Source organism: Rhinopithecus roxellana, chromosome 20 (genome assembly GCF_007565055.1).
Source record: "Rhinopithecus roxellana isolate Shanxi Qingling chromosome 20, ASM756505v1, whole genome shotgun sequence".
Taxonomy (NCBI): Eukaryota; Metazoa; Chordata; class Mammalia; order Primates; family Cercopithecidae; genus Rhinopithecus; species Rhinopithecus roxellana.
This window is the reverse complement of record NC_044568.1, coordinates 47,015,235-47,042,956: the sequence shown is the minus strand read 5'-3', so window position 1 is coordinate 47,042,956 and position 27,722 is coordinate 47,015,235. Positions and strand designations below refer to the sequence as shown.

The following is a 27,722-nucleotide window of genomic DNA, read 5'->3' as shown; positions in this document are numbered from 1 at the left end:
GATCCACCCGCCTCAGCCTCCCCAAGTGCTGGGATTACAGGTGTGAGCCACCACATCTGGCCTATCTTAAGATTTAATAGTTTCCTCTCTTGGGTTTTATACTCACTTGGGACCAGTAACTCCTTTCTTCTTGCCTGTTTCTTCCTTTCGGGATAGGAATGTCTATTTTTTTAATTTTTTAAATTTTAAGAGAGGATTAGATCATGAGAATGCTGCCCTCATGAGTGAACTGATGTCATAATGGCAGATGTGCATTCATTATCATGAGACTGGGTTTGTTATAAAAGTGAGTTTGGCCCTCTCTGGCTCTCTCTCACCATGGGATGCCTTCCGCCATATAACGACACAGCAAGATGGCCCTCACCAGGTGCAGACCCCTCGACCTTGTAGTTCCTGGCCTCCAGCACTGTTAATAAATAAACCTCTGTTCTTTAGGAAGTACCTAGTGTTAGATATTCTATTCTAACAGCACAAAGTATACTAGTTGCATTTGTGTTACTGAGGCCGGGCGTGGTGGCTCATGCCTATAATCCCAGCACTTGGGAAGGCTGAGGCAGGTGGATCACCTGAGGTCGGGAGTTCGAGACCAGCCTGGCCAACTGGAGAAACCCCATTTCTACTAAAAATACAAAATTAGCCAGGCATGGTGGCGCATGCCTGTAATCCCAGTTACTCGGGAGGCTGATGCAGGAGAATCGCTTAAACCCGAGAGGCGGAGGTTGTGGTGAGCCGAGATTGCACCATTGCATTCCAGCCTGGGCAACGTCAACAAAACTCCGTCTCAAAAAATAAATAAATAAATAAAAATTATATATATGTGTGTATGTATGCATATATATACACATGCATATATACGTATGCATACATATACATATGCATATATATGTGTGTGCATATACCATTACTCCACTGATACAGCATCATATCTGTTCTCTATGTCATTGCCAAATCCTGTGATAAGTTACCTTGAGTGTAAAAACGTCTGCTCCTCCTCATAGGAGTAGGTTCCAACTGTCGCTTCTAAGGGTCAGGAGTCCATTTTGAAAAAGAATAGAGAGATAAAAATTGATAGTGCTTTGTCTTTATTGGTGATGCCCATCTTCTTCGGAGGTAAGAAGAAATGACACTGATGTACAAATGACTCACCAAGGGACTCTCACCTGAGTGTACCCTTGCAGGGGTAGAATAAATCCGTTCTATTTTCAAGTCTATTTGTCCCATTTCTGTTTAAACATAATTTGAAAGCCAGCTTGGGCCTTGTACTTTTCAGTTATGTTAATGTAAAATACTCGTAAAGAATGCAGTATGAGTTTAAAGTGAGCTTTTCAGATCCTATACGTGCTGCATCCTAAGTAGTGACAGGCTTTAAGATAAGGAATATATGCATTTAGTTAAGGCAGAAATCTCATAAAATTTCCATGAAAAACCAAACTTTTTAAGATAGGTTTATCTGGAAACTGGAAGGGTCAAAAGACAACAAAAAAGCACACACACAAAACCTCACTTTTAATCTATAGCTTAAAAAAAATAAAAAGCCTAAGAATATTCTGCGAGTGGTGCATAGTTTTACAGTAGCCACAGTAACTTCCAGTGACTGGCAAATTTCTTTGCATCAGCTGGCATGTGTGGTGAACGGAATTCCCATCAACAGCTCTTGCACCCTTCCACCTCCCTTCTACAGGCCTTAGTCTTGTTTCCAAAGGTGACTGCAGTGAGGATGTAAGGTCCACGACCTCTACCGATAATGCCATCCACTCAGGAAGAAAGACGCTGAGAAACTCTAGGGATATCGAAGTGCACATCATGGGTGAGAATCAATTGTGGAGGTTTTAAGAAGACATTTGAATTTTTGCCCCTAAGCAAGAAGTGTTTTGCCATCTGGTTTACATTCAAGAACGAGTTGGCTCATCATTTGCAGAAATAAACTTTCCTCTAGATTAGGAAACTTCATCATGAGATCTGAGATATACTGGTTTGGAAAGTTTCCTCAGTTTCTCTTGGCTTCGAAGTCCCCGGCCTCGGAGTGGGGTAAGGCCCATTGGAGGCAGATGAATCTGAATAATAAGAACAATAATATGAAGAATCATACTCATAATCATTGCAGCAGCTCGTATTCACTAAGGATCTACTCAGAAAGTACCATATCCTCTGCTAAGTGCTACATCTACTCTGATTCATTTCTTTACACACGTTAATCCTACAATAACCTCATAAGAGATTATTATTCTAATATTTACAGATGAGGAAATGAAACCTCAGAGAAGTTAAATAACTTGCTTAAGGTTATACATTAAGAAGGGAAGCCAGGATTTGAACCAGATCTGTCAGATTCCAGAGCCTGTGCTCTTTGCTATATTGCCAACATAGAGGACAAAAAACAAGCATGGATCACAGAGCAAGTTGAGAATCCAAAGAAGGGGAGAAAAGTGTGTGTATACAAAGATGTTCTGAGCATAGTGGAAAACTGGGATCAAACTAAATGCCTACCAATAGAGGGGCTGGTTAAATTATGGCTGGGATGGTTAATTTTTCTTTCTTTCTTTCTTTTTTTTTTTTTTTGAGACACTGTTTCACTCTGTCACCCAGGTTGGAGTGCAGTGGCATGATCTCAGCTCACTGCAACCTCCACCTCCCAGGTTCAAGTGATTCTTGTGCCTCAGCCTTCCCAGTAGCTGAGATTACAGGTGCTCGCCACCACGCCCGGCAAATTTTTGTATTTTTAATAGATATGGGGTTTTGTCATGCTGGCCAGGCTGGTCTCGAATTCCTGACCTCAAGTGATCCACCTGCCTTGGCCTCCCATAGTGCTGGGATTACAGGCATGAGCCACAGTGCCTGGCCTAGGATGCTTAATTTTTTGTGTCAATCTGATGGGCAATGGGTGCTCAGATTAAACATCATTTCTAGGTGTATCTGTGAGGGTGTTTCTGGATGAGATTAGCATTTGAATCAGTGGACTCAGTAAAGCAGATGGCCCTCCCCAATGTGAATGGGCATCATCCAAACCATGGAAGGCCTGAACAGAACAAAGAGGCAGAAGAAGGGGAAGCAGCTCCTTTTGCTTCCTGCCTGTTTGAGCTGGGACACCTCATCTTCTCTGGGCCTCAGACTGGGGATTTCTACCATGGGGCCCTTGGGTTCTCAGGTGTGTGGACTCAAACTGAGTAATACCACCAGCTTTCTTCTGGGTCTCCAGTTTGAAGATGGCAAATCCTAGGACTTCTCAGCCTCTATAATCACATGCACCAATTCCTTATAATAAATCTTTTGGCCGGGGACAGTGGCTCATGCCTGTAATCCCAGCACTTTGGGAAGCCGAGGCGGGTGGATCACGAAGTCAGGAGTTTGAAACCAGCCTGGTCAACATAGTGAAACCCTGTATCTCTAAAAATACACAAAATTAGCTGGGCATAGTGGTGGCGGCCTGTAATCCCAGCTACTTGGGAGGGTGAGGCAGGAGAATCGCTTGAACCCGGGAGGTGGAGGTTGTAGTGAGCTGAGATCGTGCCACTGTACTCCAGCCCAGGTGACAGTGCGAGACTGTCTCAAAAAAAAAAAAAATCCTTTCAGGCATATCTAGATATATCTCTGTCTAGATATATAGAGAGCCAATTCCTCATAATAAATCTCTTCACATATACATCTAGCTGTCTCTATATCTACATATCTTCATTCTACTGGTTCTGTTTCTTTGAAGAACCCTAATACAATGGCACATTCTTACAATAGCATACAATGCAATCATTTAAAAAAGACTGGGCTGGGTGTGGTGACTCACGCCTATAATCCTAGCACTTTGGGAGGCCAAGGCAAGCTGATCACTTGAGGCCAGGAGTTCAAGACCAGCCTGGCCAACATGGTGAAATCCTGTTACTACTAAAAATACAAAAATTAGCTGGCTGTGGTGGTGCACCTGTAATCTGTAATCCCAGCTACTCAGGAGGCTGAGGCAGGCGAATCCCTTGAACCCAGGAGGCTGCGGTGAGCCAAGATTGTGCCACTGCACTCCAGACTGGATGACAGAGTGAGACTCTGTCTCAAAAAAAAAAAAAAAAAAAAAAAAATTGAGGGAGAGCTACATACAAAGATGTGCGGAAGACATGAAGTAAAATAAGTAAGCAGTAAAACATTTTATCCAGAACCCTACATATGTAAAAAAAAATAGGTACATGAATATAGAAAAAAAGACTAAACGGGTGTACTATCAAACTAACTAGGTTGAGCCACTACAATATAAAATTGCTGTTTTTCTAGCTAAAAGAGTTGAATACTGACAATTTTCCATTTAACAGTTAAAGTGGTCACCCTCTACACAATGAGAATTTTTTTTTTCTCCAAGAATTTTGGGCTGGGTGCAGTGGCTCACGCCTGTCATCTTAGCACTTTTGGAGGCCACGGTGGGCAAACTGCCTAAGCTCAGGAGTTCAAGATCAGCTTGGGCAACATGGTGAAACTCTGTTTCTATTAAAATACAAAAAATTAGCTGGGTGTGGTGGCACATGACCGTAGTTCCACCTATTCAAGAGGTTGAGGCATGAGAATCACTCAAACTGGGAAGGCAGAGGTTGCAGTGAACAGAAATCATGCTGCACTCCAGCCTGGGCGACAAAGTAAGACTCTGTCTCCAAAAAACAAACAAACAAAAAAGAATTTTGGCCAGGCACAGTGGCTCATGCCTGTTATCCCAGAGCTTAGGGAGGCTGAGGCGGGAGGATTGCTTGAGTCCAGGAGTTCAAGACCAGCCTGGGCAACATAGTGAGACCCCCATTTCTACAAAAAATTAAAACATTAGTGGTGGCACATGCTTGTGGTCCCAGCTACTTGGGGAAGTGAGGTGGGAGAATCGCTTCAGCCCAGGAGGTCAAGACTGCAGTGGGCCATGACTACACCACTGTACCCAGCCTGGGTGATGGAGCAAGACTCAGTCTCCACAGATAGATCAATAAATAAATAAATCTTACTTTAAATTAAATTATTGTTTTAAATTTATGGTATGAAAGAAGTTGAGGAAGAAAAATATTTATATACATTTGTTATTTTAAATTCACATAAATTTGAAAATTATTTGTTTCTTGACATTCTGAATGTATTAAATTAATTGATACAATTTTATTTTATTTATTTTAAATTTATTTATATACATTTAAGTTTTATTTATTTATTTTTTGAGACAGCATCTTGCTCTGTCTCCCAGGCTGGAGTGCAGTGGTGCGATCATGGGTCACTGCAGCCTCAACCTCCAGGGCTGAAGCAATTCTGTCACCTCAGTCCCCCAAGCAGCTGGGAATACAGGAGTGTGTCACTATGCCTGGCTAATTTTTAAATTTTGTGTAGCAATGGGGTCTCACTGTGTTGCTTAGGCTGGTCTCGAACTCCTAACCTCAAGTGATCCTCCCGCCTTGGCCTCCCAAAGTGCTCGGATTACAGGCATGAGCCACAGCTCCTAGCCTGGATGAGAATTTTTGACCATTTTTACTTTCTACTTTATGCATTCCTTTCATGTTTGAACCTTATTCTTTTAGTAACAACAAACCTACCTTTTATAATTAAAAAAACACATTTCCATAAAAAAGATGAAAGTGAAAAGAGAAAAGCTCTACAGTGTGAGCTGGTTTTCCCTTCCATACGTGGAAAGCTGTATAAGAAGGATACATCAGGCATTCATTGACATTTTACTTTGTTGTGATGGGCTGGCAGCATGCAACGATAGCTTATTTCCAACACGCCTCCCACAGCAGCTCTGGGCTTCTCAGCAAGCACTTGCCCTCTTGTTACGCATTCTTGGAAATAACCGGGTTGATGATAACCCACCACCTGTTAACCAGGAGTCACACTTACTGGCCTTGGATAAGGAATCTTGTAATGCAGTCCAATTTCAATCCTGGCTGTGCATTCATCTATACACTGTTTAATTAGGTCTGTGTCTGTGAGCTATTAAAAGGGAAAAAGAAATGAGGCTGATAGTATATTTCTAATGGTACATAGAGTATAGGTATACATTTTCTCAAACTTTTTCAGTTCACTAGCCAGTAAATTAAATGGTGCTAATTTGGAAAATCAAAAGCAATTTAATTTTAAAGCTTACGATAAACTTTTAAAATCGTTAAAGTAGGTAAAAATAACTCAAACAATACAAAAGGATATAACATAAAAACTATGCTTCCCTCTTACTCCTCTCTTCCAGTTCTTCATCTCAGAGACAACAATTAGCAGTTTCTTGTGTGTTCTTGCAGGGGTATTCTATGTATATGTGAAAATGCACATGTATATAGAAGCTGATTATTTTTCTCACACAAGCAATAGCTCCCTTTGTTCTGAACCTTGCTTTTTCATTAACATAACTTGAAGTTCCTTCTCTATTCCATCTATAAAGCTGCCCCCTTCTTTTTAACAGCTATACAAAATTCCAACAGAAGGCTTTATTATAATTTAACCAATCTCCTACCCATGGATACTTAAGTTATTTCCAATTTTTTGCTATTATAAATGATTCTGCTATGGATCCCTCTAAAATTACTTTGCTTACATGCATAGGTATCTAAAAGATGAATTCCTAGAGAGAGAGGACTGCTAGGACAAAGGCCATAGATACACGCATTTTTAATTCTCACAGATATTCCCAGATTACTCTCTAGAGTTTGCACCAATTTACATTCCTACCAACAATCCATAAATTATATTCCCACCGACACTGACTGAGAGTGCTTCTTCACACCCCCTTCATGCTGATTAAACTTTAAAGTAACCCGATGGTTTCCGCAAGTGCTGTCCTGAAACCCCCAGAGTAGGACACTGGAGAATGATCTACACCTCTGAAACTGTCAACTGCCTTGGCTCATTAGTAAGGGGAAGAAAGGGCTTTTGAAATTCCAAAATAGTCAAATCATGGTAATCCACCTTCAATTAAAGGAATAAAAAGTTCATTCTCAAAAACAGCCAAGTAGGAAAAGGGGAGAAACTCTTTCATTCTGAGGAGGGAAAATGAATCAAGACGTGGCTCTGCTAGGAGTTTGCAAGTGGACTTCAAAGCAGAGCTAGGATTGCATCACCAACAGATGACACCCACACAGCAAAGTCTGGGTCCATGTGGCTTGGAAATTTCAAGGGCGTTCCTGTCCTATGGAACAGAGCAGAGAAGAGTTCCAGGAACAGCAATGCAGAGAACCACAGCTGTGAGTCCCTTGTGGCAGAGGGACTTTCTGACCTCTGTGCTTCTTAGAAGTCACTGATTTGCTCTCTGTGTTGGAAAAGAGTTCCATGTTCCCGTTTGCCCACTGAGATTCACAGCAGTTCATGGGATACCTTTGGATTATTAAACTCTTAGAGCAATCAAAGTTACAAGAAACTCCTTATGTCTGCATGAGGGACTAGGAAGAAAGAAAAAGCCCTTGACAAAGATATAGTTAAGGGGGTTGGGGCTTCTGGGGCTTCAGCTGTCCATCTGAACAAGCTTGGACTAGAGTACTCCAAATTCAGTCATTCACGGGCTGGCTGCATGATTCTGCCATATCCATATACTACTTATACTAATGTTAGAATTTGTCATTAAATGAACTCTCTCTTAAGTAACAGTATTTGTGAAACTGTGATCTAATATTCGCTTTCCTTTATAACACATGCTAAAGCAAGTACATATCTTAAAATTAAAAACCCATGTACCTCTTCCACCCACTCCCAAATAATCTCATGTACCGTCAGTGGCACATACACCTCCCTCTGGCTCACCCCCCTTGAGCCAATCTAGCCGAGGCAAAGGAAGGGTTATTGCAAAAACTGAAAACCGAAAAGTCTTGAGTAGTCTTCAGGTGAGTGAGCGTGCAAAGGTTTATTGGGCATGTACTATGATATCCCCAACACTGCAGGCTGGACAGTGCCTTCAACTATCAAAGTTATTACTTGGGCAGAACAACTCTGATGCCTAAAGCTACAGAAAAGGCACAGTGGTACATAATCAGTGGATGCAGTGACTGCTACGGACAGCTATAGGAATTCAGAACAGGCAGCCAGCATGGGGTTGAGGGGGAAGCAGAGAAACTGAGGAAGATTTCCTGGAGGAGGTCAGTTCAATCAAAGTATTTATAGCTGCTCATTCATTTAGTGACAACTACAAGGAGGTCCCTTGGGATAGACTAGAAAAGTACAAGACCTTGTCTATATGTTCAAGGAACTGATGATCTGGTTGGGAAAATCATGCCAACATAAATAAAGAAGAAAAAGGAGAATAGAAACAACTATTTAGGGATCTCCAAGTCTTTTGATCTACTCTTTTTTTGTTTTTTTTTGGAGACAGTCTTGCTCTGTTGCCCAGGCTGGGGTGCAGTGGCGTGATCTTGGCTCACTGTAACCTCTGCCTCCTGGATTCAAGTAATTCTTGTGCCTCAGCCTCCTGAGTAGCTGGGATTACAGGTGTGCGCAACCACACCCAGCTAATTTTTGTATTTTCAGTAGACAGGGTTTCACCACATTGGCCAGGCTGGTCTTGAACTTCTGACCTCAAGTGATCCACCGGCCTCAGCCTCCCAAAGTGTAAGGATTACAGACGTGAGCCACCACACCTGACTGATCACCTACTCTTTTCATTAAAAAATTTCTGAGCCCATAGCCCCCATATTTGTATTTATATTAATTTATAAATGTATTAATTTATAAATTATAGATATGTACTAACAAGTTCATTGTAACTGTGTACCAGACAGACTTTTTAGAAAGATGAAAGAATAAATAGAAATAGCAGTTGTATTTTATTTCCATTCCTTAGAGGATTGTTGAAGGACTCCATGGGGTACATATACTCTGGTTTGGCAAGCATGGTCTATGCCAAGAGCAGAAAAAGCTTGGGGAAGCTGGGTTTGGAGGAAGGTCAGAAGGGTAAGAGAAACTTCCTAAGTAAGTCAGCCTTGAAAAGCTAGGGGCATCAGGGATTCAGAGAAGGGGAAGTTGCTGCAGATTAGGAGGGTTTCTTTGGTAATGCTTTCCTTCTTTTTTTTTTTTAAGAGACAGGGACTCGCTATGTTGCCCAGGTTGGTCTCAAACGCCTGGGCTCAACCGATCCTCCAGCCTTGGCCTCCCAAAGTAGTAGGATTACAGGTGTGAGCCACCATGCCCAGCCTTCGTGGCACTTTCTCAACTGTAATTTTATATTTCTTTCCATCTAACTCCGTCTAACTTTAGTAAGGGGAACCAAGGGCTTTTGAAAGTCAAATCATGGTAATCCACTTTCAATTAAAGGACTAAAAGTTTGACAGCTCTGTCTTGGTTTGGCTTATGTTTGTCCTCAACATCTAGTCTTGTGTTTGGCACACAGTGGGCAATCAAGTATTTGTTGAGGAATGAGAACAAAGAGTTGCAAAGTGGTGACAGGAGCTGTGACACCAATGGACCAGTGGGGAAAGGGAGGCACTCCTGTAGAAAGATGATTCCGCTTTGGACCATTAAGCTGTGGTGAGGTCCTCCAGGTGGCCAGGCAGCAGCCAAAGCCGGGGATTCAGATGTGACGGCTTAAACCACAAGGTGGCTGCATGTTGCACAGGCTCAGCACAGAGGGCCAACCTTCAGAGGACCCCTGTAGCTGGCAGGAAGGCGTGTGATGACAGGGTCCAACAGAGACAATCAGAGGTCAGGAAGGGAAAAGTGGTTAAACTGTTAGGAGGTTTCATGAGGGGAGCAGTGACAACGCTGAATCCATTAGATCAGTGAGAAGGCGGAAGAGAAGTCAGGCGTGAAAGCCTCTTCCATGCTTAGTGCCAGGTGGTCTTCCCCAGAGCTAACAGCTAATGTTTTAGGGTTCCTAGGGGTGGATCCAATCTGGCTCCCTGCTGTCTGCATGTGCAGTTTCCGTAAATCAGCTAATGGAGATACTATTTTACCCAGTTCCGTGGTCCCAAAGGGCAACCTCACTCTGCCAGCCAAAGAGGCTTGAGTTCAAAGCTGTTATGAAGGGAACCCTGTGTCTTAATCCTATTCTCTTCCTTCTAAATGGGTTTATATTTAGAGGCTTTGAATAGTTTATGAATTGAAAAAACAGCAAAACAAAACCACTTTCCTGCACATCTCCTACGGCAGTGGCCAGCAACGCACACAGTATGAGGACTGGCTCCTCCTCTGAAAACTCATTGGCCTGACTAATGTCACCTGGCTCATGGGGTCTTCTGAGGACACTGAACCACTTACTGGCTGGCTTGAGACCTGGAACAAGTGAAGAAAGAAACACAGGCTTCCCAGTGGTCAGGCAAGCTAGCCAAGCTGTGCATTGGCCCCTTCCTGCCCTACGATGTGCCACCGTGACTGTGCGGCTCAGCCCTTTCAATTAAGGACCGACAAGAAATAAACATATATCATAAGGAACAACTCTCCCCTGCGCAACCTCCAAGTGGGGCCTACTTACATTTTTGTTTTTCCGGAACAGCGTTCTGGCTTCATTTAGTATGTACTGTCTTTCTTTGATGGTGTCTTCCATCTGTCCTGATGTCGCCTGCCATTTCCTCGCAAGCCTGAAAATGCTGCGGTAGAGGCCAAGGACTTCTTGTCGTGTTGCCGTTGTCATCTTCAGACCCACCGAAATAGAAGAGGGAACATTTGCATAAAAATGCAACTTGACAGGAGGCAGCCAGGCAGATGTACAGTTTTTTAATCAAGACCTTTAATGGGTCTAGAAATAGTTGCTCTTTCTCAGCAAATCTGTTGGGTAGCATTGCCGAAACCATGTAATAGAAACACCGTATCTCTCAACTGGCTTTGCAACTCATCCCAAGGTTGAGGGTTGCTCAACCACACAGTTTGCCATGGTGGCCACATTTATGAACATGGCAAAACCAAAGCTCACACTTATTATTCTTTAAGCCAGTCCAGTAAAATTATATGACTCACCTGAATGCCTAAGAGAAGGCATATTTTGGATAACTGAATATTCTTGTTAAGTGAGAAATGGAATTTAATCCACTGGTTACAAACTCAAGTGCCTCTGCAGCCTGGCAGGTAATATAAATGAGAGGACCTGCTTGAATGGGGACAGTGGCCACCTGGATAGGAACTGCCCCCTTGAAAGGGAACAGTTGCTATTCAGCTCCAGCCAGCATCTGCCATGTAGAAAGAAGTCCCTAGGAATGCCAGATTTCCTGATAGCTTAAAAATAGGTGGCAATCCAGATTTTTAAAATATGACATCTCAAAAAAACACAGTAAGTCATTATTCTTGAAAATGTGAGGCCAGGCATGGTGGCTCACGCCTGTAATCCTAGCACTCTGGAAGGCTGAGGCAGGTGGATTGGGTGACCTCAGGAGTTCGAGATCAGCCTGGGCAACATGGTGAAACCTTGTCTCTACTAAAATACAAAAAAAAAATTAGCTGGGTGTGGCAGTGTGTGCCTGTAGTTCCAGCTACTTGGGAGGCTGAGTCAGGAGAATCGCTTGAACCCCAGAGGCGGAGGTTGCAGTGAGCCAAGATCGCGCCATTGCACTCCAGCCTGGGCGACAGAGCGAGACTCCGTCTCCAAAAAGAAAAAAAAAAAAAAAAAAAAGTGAGGACTGTACAGGCCAAACAAAATGAGTCTGTAGGCCCAGTTCCACCCAGAGGTTGTCAGGTTGCAACCTCTCAACCTTTTTGGAAATACTTCTCAAAATCGTTGGTCTACTTTCTTGTCCAATAAGTATAATTAAAAATCTTTCTGATGACTGGCCAGGCGTGGCAGCTCATGCCTGTAATCCCAGCACTTTGGGAGGCCAAGGCAGGTGAATCACAAGGTCAGGAGATCGAGATCATCCTGGCTAACACGGTGTAACCCCGTTTCTACTAAAAATACAAAAAATTAGCCAGGCATTGTGGCAGGCGCCTGTAGTCCCAGTTACTCAGGAGGCTGAGGCAGGAGAATGGCATCAACCCAGGAGGCTGAGCTTGCAATCAGCTGAGATCCCACCACTGCACTCCAGCCTGGGCAATAGGGCAAGACTCCATCTCAAAAACAAAAACAAAAACAAAACAAAACAAAAAAAACTTTCTGATGACTGAAGATCTGAAGGCCCCTCTGGGTTTTTAGTCTCAAACATCAGTTTTAATTTCAGAAGACATGGCCAAGAGAGAACTGACCTAAGTATATTCCATGAAGCTGACTGTATTTTTTAAAAGCACAATTCCCAGTATCTTTAAATTCTTTTTTTTTTTTGAGACAGAGTCTCGCTCTGTCGCCCAGGCTGGAGTGCAGTGGTGCGATATCTCGGCTCACCACAAGCTCTGCCTCCTGGGTTCACACCATTCTCCTGCCTCAGCCTCCTGAGTAGCTGGGACTATAGGCACCCACCACCTTGCCCAGCTAATTTTTTGTATTTTTAGTAGAGATGGGGTTTCACCGTGTTAGCCAAGATGGTGTATCTTTAAATTCTTATTACAAAATATTTCAGATACAAAAAGATATAGAGGTCAGGCACAGTGGCTCATGCCTGCAATCCCAGCAGTTTGGGAGGCCAAGGCAGGTGGATCACTTGAGGTAAGGAGTTTAAGACCATCCTGGGCAACATGGTGAAACCCAGTCTCTACTAAAAATACAAAAATTAGCCAGGCATGGTGGCAACCACCTGTAATCCCAGCTATTTGAGAGGCTAAGGCATGAGAATCACCTGAACCTGGGAGATGAAGGTTGCAGTGAGCCAAGATCACGCACTGTATTCCAGCCTGGGCAACAGTGACTCTGTCTCAAAAAAAAAAAAAAAAAAAAAAAGGAAAGAAAAGATATTGAGACCAATATAATAGCCATATAGTTACAACAGACCTTAAAGAATAAAGTATGTATATAGTAGAAACCCCCACTGCACCCCTTCCAAATCACATTCCCCTTCCTCTCTCCTAGAAGGAATCACTATGCTGAATTTGTTATCGTGCATATCTTTACACGTAACATTTATAGTATTATTTCGCAAGATTTATTTATTTATTTATTTATTTATTTATTTATTATTACTGTTTTTGAGACAGAGTTTCGCTCTTGTTGCCCAGGCTGGAGTGCAATGGCGCAATCTCGGCTCACTGCAACCTCCGCCTCCCGGGTGCAAGTGATTCTCCTGACTCAGCCTCCCAAGTAGCTGGAATTACAGGTGCACACTATCATGCCTGGCTAATTTTGTATTTTCAGTAGAGATGCGGTTTCACCATGTTGGTCAGGCTGGTCTCGAACTCCTGACCTCAGGTGATCCACTTGCTTCGGCCTCCCAAAGTGCTGGGATTACAGGCATGAGCCACGGCACCCCGCCTGCTCTGCAAGTTTAAAAAGTTTATAGGTAAGTTCTGCAATTTATTTGCCCATAACATTCAGTAAGATTCATCCATGTTGTTACACATGGCTCTAGTTCATATATTCTCACTGCTGCAATTCAGCCCACTGTATGAAGATATCCCAATGTACCATCTATTTTGCTGATGGATATTAGGTGTTTCCTTTTTTAAAAAATTTATTTAAGGTCACGTGCAGTGGCTCATGCCTGTAATCCCAGCACTTTGGGAGGCTAGGACAGGCAGGTCACCCTAAGCTCAGCAATTTGAGACCCACTTGGGTAACATGTATTTTACAAAACATTCATTTTGTAAAAAATACAAAAATTGGCCAGGCGTGATGGCACGTGCCTGTAGGCCCAGCTACTTGGGAGGCTTAGGTGGGAGGATCGTATGAGCCCGGAAGGCTGAAGTGAGCTGAGATTACACTCCAGCCTGGGCAACACAGTGAGACCCCATCTCAAAAACAAACAAGCAAACCCCAAAAACTTATTTAAAAACTCAGGCTGGCTCCAGTGGCTCATTCTTATAACCCCAGTACTTTGGAAGGCTGAGATGGAAGGATCATTTGAGGCTAGGAGTTTGAGACCAGCCTGGGCAATATAAAGAGACCCTATCTCTATAAAAATGAAAACACAAAACAAAACATTTCAGCCCCCCACTCCTTTTTTCATAACTATATTCAGGGAAGCGAGAAAAAAAAAAGTCCCACTACTGGAAGATTCTGATTAGTCAGAATTAGAACAATGAATATTGTACAGCCTTGAACCAGAAGACAGGGTGGGAAGACAAGGAGGGCCGAAGGCCAGGCAGTTGGACACCTCATTCTGAGTTCTGGGTTTTCCTCTAACAGGCTCATCAGGATTGGGAAGTAAGCTGCTCAACTGCCTGCTTTTGGGAACATGATCCATTTTCAATTTATGGAGGGAAAGGCATAAGAAGTGGAGATAACCTGCTTTAGGGTAGTCCTGAAATTATGAGAATTTGAGCAGCTGAAGAGTGCAGATTGGAGCTGGAAGTGGGCATGTTTACCTCAAAATTCTAAGTACTTGCAAGGAATTCACCTTACAGAGAATTTCTCTTTCCAATGTGAGCACTTACGCTGACGCTGATGACGTTTTTTGAGGTTTACCCTTGAGTAAAGAATGAGCCAAATGACGAAAAGCTTCAAAGACTACTTCACCTAATTCAAATGTTAAAAGGACCAAAGTTATATTCAATACCAATTCTGAGTCTATGAGGCTGCACAGAAAAAATGCTTACAAGGAATTCATAAAAACCAACAGAGAGAACATCATGCTTTGCGGTTTATTGTAATAAAAACCCAGATGAGATGATGACATTTTTCCTGGTAAGGAAACAGGTTTCTGAGTTTCTGGCTCTCACTAAAACTCCATGGTTTCATATGAAAATACGTGAGTCAGTTCCTGTGAGGTACAGGGAGTCTGTAACTAACATCTCTTAATGATTGCTTCACTTCCCTGTCATTAACAGACGGAACTTCATTGATTGCAAGACACTGGAGAAAAGTGATGAAGGTCAGGCATATTCAAACAGCAGCAAGGTTTTTGTTTGTTTGTTTGTTTTTGTTTTTTTTTTCTGAGGCAGGGTCTCGCTCTGTCACCCAGGCTGGAATACAGTGGCATGATCACGGCTCACTGCAGCTTTGATCTCCCAGGCTCAAGTGAGCCTCCCGCCTCAGCCTCCAGAACAGCTGGTACCTCAGGCGTGCGCCACAACTGGCTGAAGCAACCTTCTCTAAAATCTAAATTTAGTTGGTTTCCTTCCAAGACTCTAAGAACCACAGCTTCAAATTCTAACTGATCATATACCATAATCTGATACACAAGCCCTGCAATTAGGTTAATACCCTCAAGGTAATGAGCAGTGCTTACAATTGGTACTTAATAGGACTATTTTCAAAACACTTTAATTAATGTTTAAGTGTTTTGAAAACTAATCCTGAAAGGGATTTATGTGATGTCTCACTCTGCAACATCAGGTGACCCAGAAAACCCAAGTTCCAAAGATTTCCCGAGAGATGGGTCTAAAACTGTCACCACTGTGTACTATTAACAAACCTAGTCTACCATTTCCTTCCAAGTCTTGATAGAAAAGTCAAGAAAAGAAAAACACTTCTTTTGTTCTTTTCTTGCTGTGTTTGTTTCAGGTCTTTGAGGGAACCATGTTCTTTCTTGCCTTAGGGGCACATATCCATGCTGTTTTCTTTCTAGAAGGCTTTCTCCTGACTCCCTTGCTTTTATCTGACCAACCCTATTCATCCTGCAGTTCCCAGTGAAAATACGGATGTCTCAGAAAATCCTCCCGCTTCCCCACACCCATTGGGTTGGGGCTCTCTGTTGAACCTTCTCACAGGTCCTAATATTCTTCCTTGTATAGCACTCCTCACTTAAGTAATGGTTTGTTAATGTCTTCCCCCAGTAGACTGTCACCCTTACGGGGGACAATGATCACATTCATCTTATTTACTGCTGAATTCTCAGCACCTAGAAAGGTGCATAATCAGTATTCAATAAATGTTTTGCTGAATAATTGGGAGTATTATCTGCTATAGAAAGTTCGTAATTCTGGAAACAGAATCAGCCATATATTTTTTAAAAAGTTTAAAAAGCTCTTTTCCTTTTTATTCTTGTCTTTGTTCCTAGAAAGCAACTCATTTAGAAAAACCACCTTTTCCCGAATATGGATTTAATGGCTTGAAACCAACACTTATTCCTCTATAACTATCAATTCTCTCTCACAATTAATACAAGACTAAGGAAGCCCTTTTCCTTCTTCACTGTATCAGGGGTTGATCTGATACAACAGGGTCTGCTTTTCCTACGGGTAATACATCAGGAATATTCAGTAGTTTAGAGGACCACAGTTCAACTGTGGTCTCAGCTGGTCATGAAGTCTATCCATGTAGATTTTTAAAAGTTAACCTGCTATAATCTTTATTCTGAGATGGACAATTCTTGTAATTCTTTACTCCTTTTCATCTCCCTAACCCCCAAATCCCAGAATGAAGAAAGACAGAAGATATAAGGTGTGCCTGGAAGGAAATGGCACTGGAAGCTGGTCTTTTTAAAAATCACGCCCTGTCTGTTATAACACAGGGTTATACATGTGTGGAGGCAAGGATCATTTCCAAGCCTCTATGATGTGCACGCCTGTGCCACTAAGAAAAGGCTGACAGATGTTGCTGCCAGTGTGTTTTGGCCTCTGGTCATAGTTGAGAAATGTGTCCCCTAATGCAAGTGTCCCAAACATTGGTTGGGGAGGTGATCTTAGATACACATACACAGTACAAACTGTGTATTAGAATAGCCCATCAAACCCATAATTTTGAATGATTTAGATTGTATGTGATATAGAGCTTCCTTTAAAGAAATGAATTACAAAACTTTTTAAGCTGGTTTAAAATATAGGTAAACAGCAAAAACTGTGATGTTGTCTCTGAAGTTTGGGAGCTACTGTTCTAAGGTGCCTTGCCATGTCATACTTCTCTGTCTCGGCTGAGTCTTCCTCTGCTTACAATGTCTCTTTTCTGCTAGCCACCCCATCTATCAAATAGACACCTACTTGCTATTAAGCTTTTTCAAAGCAACTTTTTCCTTGCTTCTATCATGGCCAGGAGATAGTTCTGCATTTCCTTCACTTTATGGTTTTTTTCTTCTCTGAGTCTGAATTCCTGGAGGGCAGGGATTGTATCTTGTTCATTAGAGTAATACAAATATTAAAAGTTACATTTGCTTTGCATTTACTGTGTGCCAGATAATTTGCTAGGTACTCTATATATGCAAATACTACCAATATCCCCATTTTACAAAGGAGGAACCTGATGCAGAGGTTAAGTAACTTGTCCAGGGTCACACAGCTAACAATAGGCAGTGCCAGGATGCAAACTCAGCTGGTCTGAAGTCAGAGCTCATGCTTTTAATCATGAAACAGACTGTTCAATGTCAATAAATGTCGAATGTCTGTTGATTGCTTTAAAGAGTTTAGCTAGTTGTGACAAAGGGAACTAAATAATTCTAGTCCCTTTCTATACAAACAGTAAAGGAAGCAATTTTTTTGCACATTGATGTGAATTGCAATAGTCTTCCCCATTTGCCATCTGCTCGTGTTCCTATCCTGCAACTGCCCTTTTTAATTATGTTACACACCAGCATGCTCTAAGCAGGCTGGGCACATGGCTGCACCGCTTTGCTTTTCCATTCCGTGGCAACCCTGTCCCCTCCGACTCCAATGGGAGCTGACATAAAAGCCACCAGTGCAGGGGCTCACTACAGTGCTACTACCTGGTAGGCCTTACTCTTCCCTTCCAAGGACCCATCCATCCATCCACTCACTCCACATTTATTGAAGGTCTGCCATGTGCCAGACACCTGCAGTTTCTGGGGATATAGTGATAAATAAGCAGCCATGGTCCCTACCCTCCTTGAGCTTATATTCTAGTGGCAGAGGCAGATGATATACAAGAAAAAGAATTTCAGATAGTCATATGCGCTCTGAAGAGTAGTAAGATACAAATGAGCAGAGGTGGGGGTTATTTTCTGGGTGGTCAGTGACATTTGAGCTGAGTCCTGAATGGTGTGATGGAACCTAATAATGGACTCACGTCAGGGGAAGCTGGTGCAAGAAGGGGGAACAACAGGAGCAAAGGTTGTGAGGTGGGAATCAACTTCACAGATGAACATGAGGCAGGGCATGGTGGCTCATGCCTGTAATCCCAGCACTTTGGGAGGCTGAGGTGGGAGGATTGCTTGAACCCAAGGGTTTGAGACCAGCCTGGGCAACACAGGGACACTCCATCTCCACTGAAAAATAAAAAAATTAGCCAGGCATGGTGGCTCACGCCTATAAGCCCAACACTTTGGGAGGCTGAGGTGGGAGGATCCCTTGAGCCCAGGAGATCAAGGCAGCAGTGAGCTATGATCACACCACTGCACTCAAGCCTGGGCAACAGAGTCAGACTGTGTCTCAAAAAATAAAAATAAAAAAGATGAACATGAACGCAACAAGAGCCTTTGGGAAAGGGGCCACAGGTCCACAGAATCCAGCACAGGTTGGGTGTAGGCCTTGGAAAGGCACTTTGTTTCTGGTCTTAAGAGCAAAAGACACTGGTAAATTTTATGCAAGCTGGAGTAATATGGTCTGATTTATATCTTTTTAAATACACTGGATATCAAACTACTGTATATCATAACTACTTATAATTCCAACACTTGTACAGATGGCAAAACAAGATCTTGCCTAATGCCCCTAATTAGTTGACAGGAGTCAGGGTCAAGAGCCCAAAAAGCTGGATGATTATTTTCCTGACTGACCACAAGCTTTTCTGTTTTTATTTTGGAGTCAGTAATGGGGACTCATAATGGGCAGTGATCAATCTAAAAAACAAAAACCAAAACCAAACACCAAACACTCACCTACTCTGCCATTCACTGTCCAAAGTGTAGTGAGAGGGTCTGGGGAGGTTCCAAGAACTTACTGTACAAGGCATGCCTAGACACTCGGTCTGTCTAGATCTAGTTCTACAGGACTATGGAAAGATCTGCTGGTATGAGGGGCCTTATCCACTATGCCCTTTTCCCCACCTCTGGAACGGTTCCCCTGCCTCTGGAGAGACCACTGCAGCATGAACACTTAGGAGTTTAAGAGCAGAGATGAAAATTCCCTTTCCCCAGATGAGATTTATAGAAGTATGACTCTGGTCTCAGGAATGTCCAAATTCCAAATGCTGGACTCTCATGAGGCTTTGCCTTCTAAAGAAAATGTGCTACAGTACAAATAAAAGGGACAAAGGCAAGAGGAATTTACCCTGATTTTCAAGCCCCAGGAAGTTAAACACCCCTTTCCATTTATTTCAGGAAAGACCTACCCCTAGGTGGAATTTTTTCCCTCGTCAGAACTAATGACCGTAGTATAGTCAGATTTCTCTCCCAAATACTTTATGATTTTTTAGCAAGGAAGGGGAATCATGAACTCCACCCAAATGAAATCATGGTCTTCTGTGCTCGTTATGGGATATGTCCTTCTTTTTGCCACAGGAAGCCTCTCTAGTTCATACAACTGAAATATTCTTTCTTTGCCTATCTGCTGCTTCCACCTTTTGACTTCCATCACTTCTGGACGGGTGCCCTTTTCACACTGGGGCTGGGTCAGTGTCCCGGCTATGTGCACTCCTGGCACCTCTAGCGTACCCGTCATAATGTTCATCCTACTCTATCATAATTTTGCATGACCTACCTTTCTTTTTCCACCGTGTGTGTGTTGCAGGGAGTAGGAGGTGGGGGAGCAGGGAGAGATTTGGGACTGTCTTGCACATTACATGCCTAGGCTGGCACATAGTTGGAACATGACAAATATTTATTAGAAGAATAAATTTACACACACAGAATGGTCATTGATAATGCATGTTCTCATCCTGAGATACACAGGGTGGTATCTGGACAAGCTTCCCAACTGATGATCCCAGAGCATCGAAGGGTTAAATACTAATTAACCCTTACTAGGATGCTTTCAAGAGCATTGTGTGTTAGGATAAAGAACTGGAGACTCAGTGTTATTTGGGGAGGAATCCTCATCAGTCTCATCCACAACAGTGTTTAAGAGACACAGCTATGATGTAACCCTCACTCTTAAGTTTTCTTAAAGCTGTTTAGGGTTTGTCCACTGGACTGAAATACTTTATAATATTTCCATGAAGTTTAGAACCAAACATAGAAAAATGAGGTTCTGACACTTTTTTCCTGAAAAACAAAATCCTTTTGGGGAATAAAGTCCACTATACTCAATGACCATGGATTAAAATCAATCTAGAAAACTGTGACTTAAAACTGTCATTTGGAAAGCCTCTATGGAATTGAAATGCTCTTGACAATGTCAAAGCAACCAGACGTTCTTGCCCTGTATAGCAGAATAGGGAATGTCTGTCCCATTTGTAAGGAATAGCAGATATAATACGAAAAAAATGAACATTTATTTTGGGCTCTTGGTGGACAAATCTTGGTTTGAATCTTGACTTTACCCCATTGGGCAAATTATTACCCTGCCTGAGACTTGGTTTCTTAGAATGTAAAATGGGGTAACAGCAGAACCCGTTTCAGAGTCCTAAGGATTATTCATGAAATAATCCATGTACATCACTTAGCACTGACAGTTAACAAAGGCAAATGTTACCTGAATAGGAGGAAACAGAGGAAGAACAATGAGGCCTCTTTTATCTATGCTAAGCTTTGTCTGCAGAGGAGAGAAATGTGTGGCCTGTTGGTGAATTTACTGCTTTGTGGTAGTAATGGATTTTCCTAAAGCTGTTTCCCTCTGATCATTAATAATCCCTGTACAGCAAAGGGCTATTGTTCTTTGGTATGAGTAAATAAACCTGTTGGAAGCACCGCTTATCTTCAGACCACAGCGCATACTTCTTACTGGAAATATAATGCAGGTGCCAATACCAAAGGCATGACCAGGCTTCCCTTCCTATTTTTCTTCCTTTATCTCTTACTCCTTGTTTATCCCTCAGTGCACTTTTCTCTTAGATCTGTTATACTCCCTCCTTTTTGGTATACCCATATTCCTACCCCAATCAGATAACCTTTAAGTGAAATGGTTCTCCAATACACTGGTCCCATATCCTCCCCTCCATCAATCAACCACACACACACACACACACACACACACCACAGACTTATTTCCTGTTTCAGATTCAGTTTTTGGTTACTAGAATCCAAAAAGGGAAGTGTAATGCCACACATGCCACACACTGTTTTGCAAACTTCAGGATATGCTTGTGTGGTATACTTAATCATACCACAGCTATTTTATGAAACAGCATCTTTTTACACAGAAAATGACAAGAATACAGTCTGTCAGCAATAGGGGGCAGGGAGGAGAGGGTGGATAGTATTTTTATTTTACCTAAGGGAAAATAATTTAGTTTAGGCCCTGTAATATAGGAAATTTTTAGAACACAGGGCCAAAACAAAATACTAATGTCTGAAAGACTTCTAAAATGTCTATCCCAAACAAGATCACTGGAGGCAAGCACACCCATTCTAAATATATCATACCAGCACTGGAGCACACACAAGATTATATTTGTACAGGGGAACTCAAATCAGGCTACTGTAACCAAGATAACAACCAATAGATATACAGCTATTTTCCCCATCAGGGATAGAAGTTCTAAATGAAAAGTTATGGGCCCCTCAATTCAAAAGAAATGGAAGTATGTTTCCTTATCAGCATATTTTAACAGGCAAAGAGAAGGTAAGGGTCAGTCAGAGGTGGTGAAAAGCAATTGCCAGTTACTAGTAGTAGAAAGCAGTGGAAGAAATGTAGGGGAGGGGCTAGAATTGAAGGCCAACGCTAAAGATCAACCATTCATTCATTCAGGATCTAGCTGGCGAGTTACTAATGCATATCAAGTCGAGAAGTCTGAGAATACAAGACACTGACTTAAGTTCTTGCTTTGTGACAGTTTTCTGAGGAACTGGATTAGGAAACTGACCAAAGAGCTTTGTATGCCACATTAGATACAGCTGGGGCTTTCTAGCACCAGACCCTTGATGCAACTCTCTGATAAAGAACCGCATTCTGTGCAGGGGTCCACGCCTTCAGGACAGCTTCCTCCACCATCAAATAATTATCGAATGCGCAACTTTTCCATCTGCAGAGGCACCAGAGCTCCTCACTAGGCTAAGTCCCTTGAGTTTCACATGTGGAGAATGACTAGCCTACATAGTACCCTGGAGTTCCTCCAGTCCAGTGCTCACCAAGATAACTTTCTGTGAAGGAAATGTTCTATCTGCTCTGTCCAATAGGATACACACCTGTCACAGGTAGCTACTGGCACTTGATATATGTGTTGGAGGGACTGAATTTTTAAATGAAATTTTAAATTTTAAAATAGTCATTGGCCACACAGGCTCAGCATAGCCCTAGACCAAGAATTGCAAATCAAATGCCCACAGGGTCAGCCAGGTAGCGGGAGAGGAGAGGCCTTTTTGGCAAACCCTGAGCATGAGCCACATAGGAGGGGAAGCAGCCCTTCAGCTCTGGCTGACAGTTGCTGTGTAGGAACCTCTAGGAACTTCAGGCTGGCGTTGTCAGATTGTCGGATTTTTCAAATGAAGCCCAAAGTCTGGATTTTGATGTCCAATTTTTAAATGTTGGCAAGTAAATTTAAAAAAGAATTTAAATCACTGTGTGGGCTGAACAATATGTTTGCAGGCAATATCTGTCTTGTCAGTATGCAACTTCAAATCTAGGCCAACCCTTCAGCTCAGAGAGAAGAGCTTTATCCATGGCCACTCTGCTGGTCAGTAGCAGATGCAGGATTGAAACCCAGGCCTTCTTATTCGTCTTCTGATACCCTTTACACTATATTGTGGAACTGACCATAATTGTGTTGGGGTTGGCAGCAGCGGCAGGGGCAAAAGCCCCTTTTTGTGAGAAGCTGCAGGATTGTATGGCTGATACCTTATGAACACAGTGTTCCTGCCCAGCTACAACAACCATACGGACAAGGCTCTGTACCAGGAGCCAGGAAGACACAAAGAAGGAACAGTCCCTGGGGGAGACAGCCATATAAATAGACAATTTATCGAAAAAGTCAGGTTTTCTATAACGGACACAAATTACCTGAGCACAAGTCCAAAAGCACTGACAGCTGGGAGAGGGAGGGAGGGAAGAGATTTGGGCCAGGACTCAGCTTCTACTTGCTGCCAGTAGAAGCTGGCAAGTGGGTGGATGAGACTCACTGATTACGGGGATGGGTCACATAATTCCAGGATATTAAGGGGCCTCCTCCTTTGATCTCTGAGGTCTTGTCTGTGTCGTCGCCTTTGCTGGCTTCTCCTTCTCTGGGTACTCTCTAAATGGTAAGAACCCAAGGGATTTCCTCTTTTATTCACACCCTCTTCTTAGGTGATCTGGGAGCTCCTCCCTGCCTTCCTCATTTATTATCTCCAACTATGATTTTTCTTTTTTCTTTTCTTTTTTTTTTTTTTTTGAGACGGAGTCTCACTCTGTCGCCCAGGCTGGAGTGCAGTGACCGGATCTCCGCTCACTGCAAGCTCCGCCTCCCGGGTTCACGCCATTCTCCTGCCTCAGCCTCCCGAGTAGCTGGGACTACAGGCACCCACCACCTTGCCCGGCTAGTTTTTTGTATTTTTTTTTTTAGTAGAGACGGGGTTTCACCGTGTTAGCCAGGATGGTCTCGATCTCCTGACCTTGTGATCCGCCCGTCTCGGCTTCCCAAAGTGCTGGGATTACAGGCTTGAGCCACCGCGCCCGGCCTCCAACTATGATTTTTCATGCGACTTGTATATCTAACTTCTTGACAACTTCATTTGACTTGTTAATAGACTTATCAAACTTAATATGTTCAAAAGAGAACTTTCGATATTCCTTGCTAAACTGTTTTCCCGTAGGGAGTTAACCTTGGTTCCTCCCTCTCCTACACACTTCACATCCAATTCCCCAGCAACTCCTGCAAGCACTACCCCCCGAATATACGCTGAATGGAATTCTCTCCATTTCCACTGTGACTGAGGGCCTTTTTCTTTCTTTCTTTTTTTTTTTTTTTTAAGACAGAGTCTCACTCTGTTGCCCAGGCTGGAGTGAAGTGGCGCAATCTTGGCTCACTGCAACCTCCGCCTCCCGTGTTCAAGCGATTCTCCCGTCTCAGCCTCCAGAGTTGCTGGGATTACAGGCGCGTGCCACCACACCCGGCTAATTTTTGTAATTTTAGTAGAGACGGGGTTTCACCATGTTGGCCAGGATGATCTCGATCTCCTGACCTTGTGATCCGGCCGCCTCCCAAAGTACTGGGATTACAGGTGTGAGCCACCGCGCCCGGCCGGCCCTTTCAACACTATCGTCACTTCTCCTTTGTCGTACAGTGCAATAGTCTCCTAACAGGTCTAACTACTTCCACCCTTCTCTATCCAGCACGCAGAGCGGATTTTTAAAAATGTAAATCAGGTCAGGTCACTTCCCTTCTTAAAACCCTTCAAGTACACAATAGCCAAACCCCTGCCTTGGGCTAAAAGGCGCTGCTACAGTCATGCCACTTGCCCAACTACATCACAGAGTACTCCGGCCCTGGCTCTGTCTGCTTCAGTCACATGGCCTTCTGGCTGTTTCCAACCTAAAAGTCCTTCTCATTGGCTCCACCAGAAAAACCATTGTCTAGGATCCCTGCAAAACCGTGGCCTCCTTTGAATGGCCTTACCCGATTTCGAGGGGCCCTCCCCCATCTTCTGTCACCTCATCCGGCCTTTGGGGGAGCATTTCTCACTTGCTGATACCTTCTTTATTGATTTACTTAACTCTTTCCTGCACACGAATGAAAGGTAACGGAGCAACATCCCGCTCTCAGGTTTGAAGAGCAAGGGAATTATGAAGCCAGCTCTCACGGTCCTAGGGAGTCTCCGTTCCTGTACGGGACCTGGTTTGGGTCAACTTTCCTCAGCCAGACACCTCTCGCCCTCGGAGCGGACTCTACCATCTCCCATTTACATTCCGGGGTCCAAAAGATTCACAGCCTCCGAGGGGGCCCCACGCCGCCACCTGAGCGTCCCCACACCAGGCCTCCCCTCTTGGACGCGCGAGCCACTTCCGTGAGGCAGGTCCCCGAGGCCGGTGGCGATGACACCGAGCCGCCCCCTGCGAAGCTGGGGTCACACAGGACCGTCTCCTGGCAACGCCGCAGCCCAACCTCCAACCCACCCCTGCCCGTGGGGAGCCAACCCCTTCCCCGCCAGTCTCCCGCGCCTCAAGTCGGCGCCTCCATCCCCTACACTCACTCTGTGTCAGTCCTGCCTTCCCCCACCCACAGAAGCGCGCAGCCCGCGGTAGGCTGGGAGGAGGCGGCGCCAGGAGCCCAGCAGAGCCGCGGCTGACCGAGCACAGGCGGGTCCAGTAGGCCAGGCCGGACCAAACCACCGGGCCCACCTCTGTGGGAGCACCAGTTCCAGGTCTGGGGGAGTCTCGAGCCTCCCCGAACCTGACTCTACCCATCTCCCGCCGCATCCAACAATAAGCTGAGCTCCTCCTCCCCCTATTTTTCCTTTATGCTTTCATTATCCTCCCCGCTCTATTCCCCTAAAACAAGGAAAAAATGGTCCAGCCCATCTCCCTCCGGGTTGCTAGGTCTTTGCCCTTACTTGGCGACGGCTTCGTACGTCTTTACGTGCGTCGTGACGCAATCTTCCACTCGTTCCCTCATCGCCCCTCTCCCATTCTCCCTCCTGGAGCTGGCGGCCGGCGGGGTTACCGGAAGTGATGATGCAGGAGGCGATGGAGGGGGCGGGGCTTCGGGGCGGCCGCCGCCGGTGGGCCGCAGATGAAGAGGAGGCGGTGGCAGTGGTGGAAGAAGAGGCGGCGGCGGCGGGGGTAGGGAGCCTGGAAACGCGAGCGGGGATGGTAGGTGGTTTGGACCCGCCGGGCCGCCGTCGTTTCCAGAAAGGGTTTGACTGGAGGAACCTCTGGAGCAGCTGTGAGTTTTGGGGAGGGGGGGAGTTGAGGAAAAGGCGGGGGGCATTGAGAGATGAAGGGGCGGGGGTTGGGTACCTTCGAGAAAGGGGGGTGGAAAGGGAGGAGTGGAAGTCAGCGCGTTGTCTGTACTGGTCCCTCTGAAAGAAGAGGCTGTGAGGGGAGCCTGTGGCGTGTCAGCCGCAGGGCTCAGAAAACTTACCTACTGCCCCTGCCTCCCCACCGCCAGCACCCCTCAACCCAGGGCCTGGGGTTATGGGGTCGGAGCTGCCCTGGAGGGGGTGCAGACTCTGGTCCTCTGTCCTGGGTGAGCGCTGTGAGGTAGGAGCCCCAGGGGGAGGTGGTGGGTGAATCTCCCAGCTCCCTCCGCCCTCATTTCCCTCCCCACCCCCATCCTTCTCTTTAATCATTTACAGCCCTGGAATTAAGGGCTCAGACCTGAAGGCCTTTCTGTGCACCTTTGCTATAAACGATAACCATCTGTGTCCGAGGTTATGGGGCTGGAGCCTTTGCCTGTATCCTCTATAGGAAGTGGGACGGGGTGACAAATGTATTGTTTGTTCCTCCCCCCCCCCGCACTTCTCACCCCTCATCCTCCCCCATGCACACCTCTGGTTTCCACTTTAATTCTCTGTGGCTGAGTGGCAATCGTGGGTTGTTTTTTTTTCCTACCCCTTTCCTCCTTTATGGCACTTAGTGCCTTGGTTACCTCTTTTGAATTTGGTGTTCAGCCTCTATCCCAGATCTTAACTGTAAGCTTTGTAATACTTCATACAGGCTGTCACGTTGGGAGTACCTCTTACGCTGGGTTATACGCTCCGATTATAATGAGCATTTTCTTTTATGAATACTGGAATTCCAGAGCCTTTGCAAGGAATCCTGAATGGCATCATAGCCCAGGAATCAAGGTCTCTTGCTCGAAATACTTTATGTGTGAGGAATTTACATGTTGTCAGCTCTTCCCAAAATGATTTGCTAGGCTAATTCTGGATTTCTGTGTTTCTCTCCACCCCCTTTTCATGATGCACTTCAGAGAACAGAAAACCCCATATTACTTTTTTGTTTCTACAATTGGACAATAGCTCTCTTATCTTTTTCTCCATTTGTGTGTGACACACAAATCTTCAGTGACACACTCAGCTTGTGCTGATTTTCATCTTTATGTAGCTGATTCTTTGTGTATAGGGGGTCCTAAATGAGACAATGTGATCTGTTTAGTTTTAGTTTAAGGGCGGATACAAACCAATAACGGATGCGAAAAAATTGTTTGAAGCAAAGAAGGAAAGAAGGCCTCTTTGTTGATATGCTGTTGGTTTAAAAAAAAAAAGAAAATCAAGGAGCACTCCTCTAGCCTCTCAGACAGATTTCAGAGTGAAATGTTACGATTTTCCTTTTGGTGTTGATTTATTCTTCGGAAATCTTTTGTAGACTCTGAAACTGTTTTCTGAAGAACTTTAAGAGATAGTGCCTACATTTTCCGAGTCCTTTGATTAGAAAGTGCCCGTAAGCCCTGTCCTTCTGTAACTGAGCTTGATATGCATAGCGCTAGGAAGATCTGATGCTAGGAAGTCCTATTCAGGGCTTTCGGACCTTACAAAACAGAATATTTAATGCCTTGATTGGACCAGTAACAGCATGTTTAGATGTTTCACAAAAATACAACAGAAGAATGACTACAGTTCTCACTTTGACTGATTTGGAACCTAGTTTACCATTGAATAAAAAGTTCACAATTCATTAATTCAACAACATTTATTGACTCCTAAGTGCCAGCCAGTGTTTGAGGCAGTGGGTGTACACAGGTGAACACAAGCAAAAAGTTCACCTTTTCATGGAGCTTACATCAGAGCGGGAGCTGGGGACAGAGAGAGACATAATATATACCCCAGTAAACCAGATTTTGATTAAGCGCTGAAGAAAATAAGAGTGATGTGATTGAAAGTGTCTTAACTGTAGAT

The 27,722-nt window shown here is 44.1% G+C and overlaps 2 protein-coding genes across 5 annotated transcripts in view; one reads left to right on the top strand and one right to left on the bottom strand.

Moving 5' to 3' along the window:
• Nucleotides 1-1,065: 1,065 nt before the first annotated feature.
• LYRM1 (LYR motif containing 1) lies at nucleotides 1,066-26,089 on the bottom strand. Of its 3 annotated transcripts, XM_010388576.2 has the most exons (5): nucleotides 25,967-26,089; nucleotides 25,437-25,674; nucleotides 10,385-10,543; nucleotides 5,839-5,931; nucleotides 1,066-2,054 (listed from the first exon to the last, which is right to left on the bottom strand). In XM_010388576.2, exons 3-5 carry the CDS (start codon nucleotides 10,541-10,543, stop codon nucleotides 1,938-1,940), a joined length of 369 nt encoding a protein of 122 aa, XP_010386878.1. In that variant the 5' UTR covers nucleotides 25,437-25,674; nucleotides 25,967-26,089; the 3' UTR covers nucleotides 1,066-1,937. The 3 variants fall into 3 exon arrangements, with proteins under 3 accessions (XP_010386878.1, XP_010386877.1, XP_010386880.1); XM_010388575.2 differs by lacking the exons at nucleotides 25,437-25,674; nucleotides 25,967-26,089 and adding an exon at nucleotides 25,077-25,259; XM_010388578.2 differs by lacking the exons at nucleotides 25,437-25,674; nucleotides 25,967-26,089 and adding an exon at nucleotides 24,503-24,970.
• Nucleotides 25,619-27,722, top strand: part of DCUN1D3 (defective in cullin neddylation 1 domain containing 3) — a 46,192-nt gene continuing 44,088 nt past the window's right edge. Inside the window, exon 1 of one of the 2 annotated variants that reach the window (XM_010388580.2) lies at nucleotides 25,619-25,768. The gene's annotated coding sequence lies outside the window, so the exon portion shown is untranslated. The remainder of the gene's footprint in view (nucleotides 25,769-27,722) is intronic. The other variant, XM_030925600.1, reaches the window with a different exon arrangement.

Bases quoted from the DNA above. Each gene is read 5' to 3' on its own strand.
- LYRM1 (XM_010388576.2), bottom strand. From the start codon at position 10,543: ATGACAACGGCAACACGACAAGAAGTCCTTGGCCTCTACCGCAGCATT. The intron at 5,932-10,384 runs GTAAGTAGGCCC...CCCTTTTAATAG, and splicing joins TGTTCCGGAAAAACAAAAAT to CTCACAGACACAGACCTAAT. The intron at 2,055-5,838 runs GTAAGTGTGACT...CTTATTATTCAG, and splicing joins AGATTCCTTATCCAAGGCCA to ATTCATCTGCCTCCAATGGG.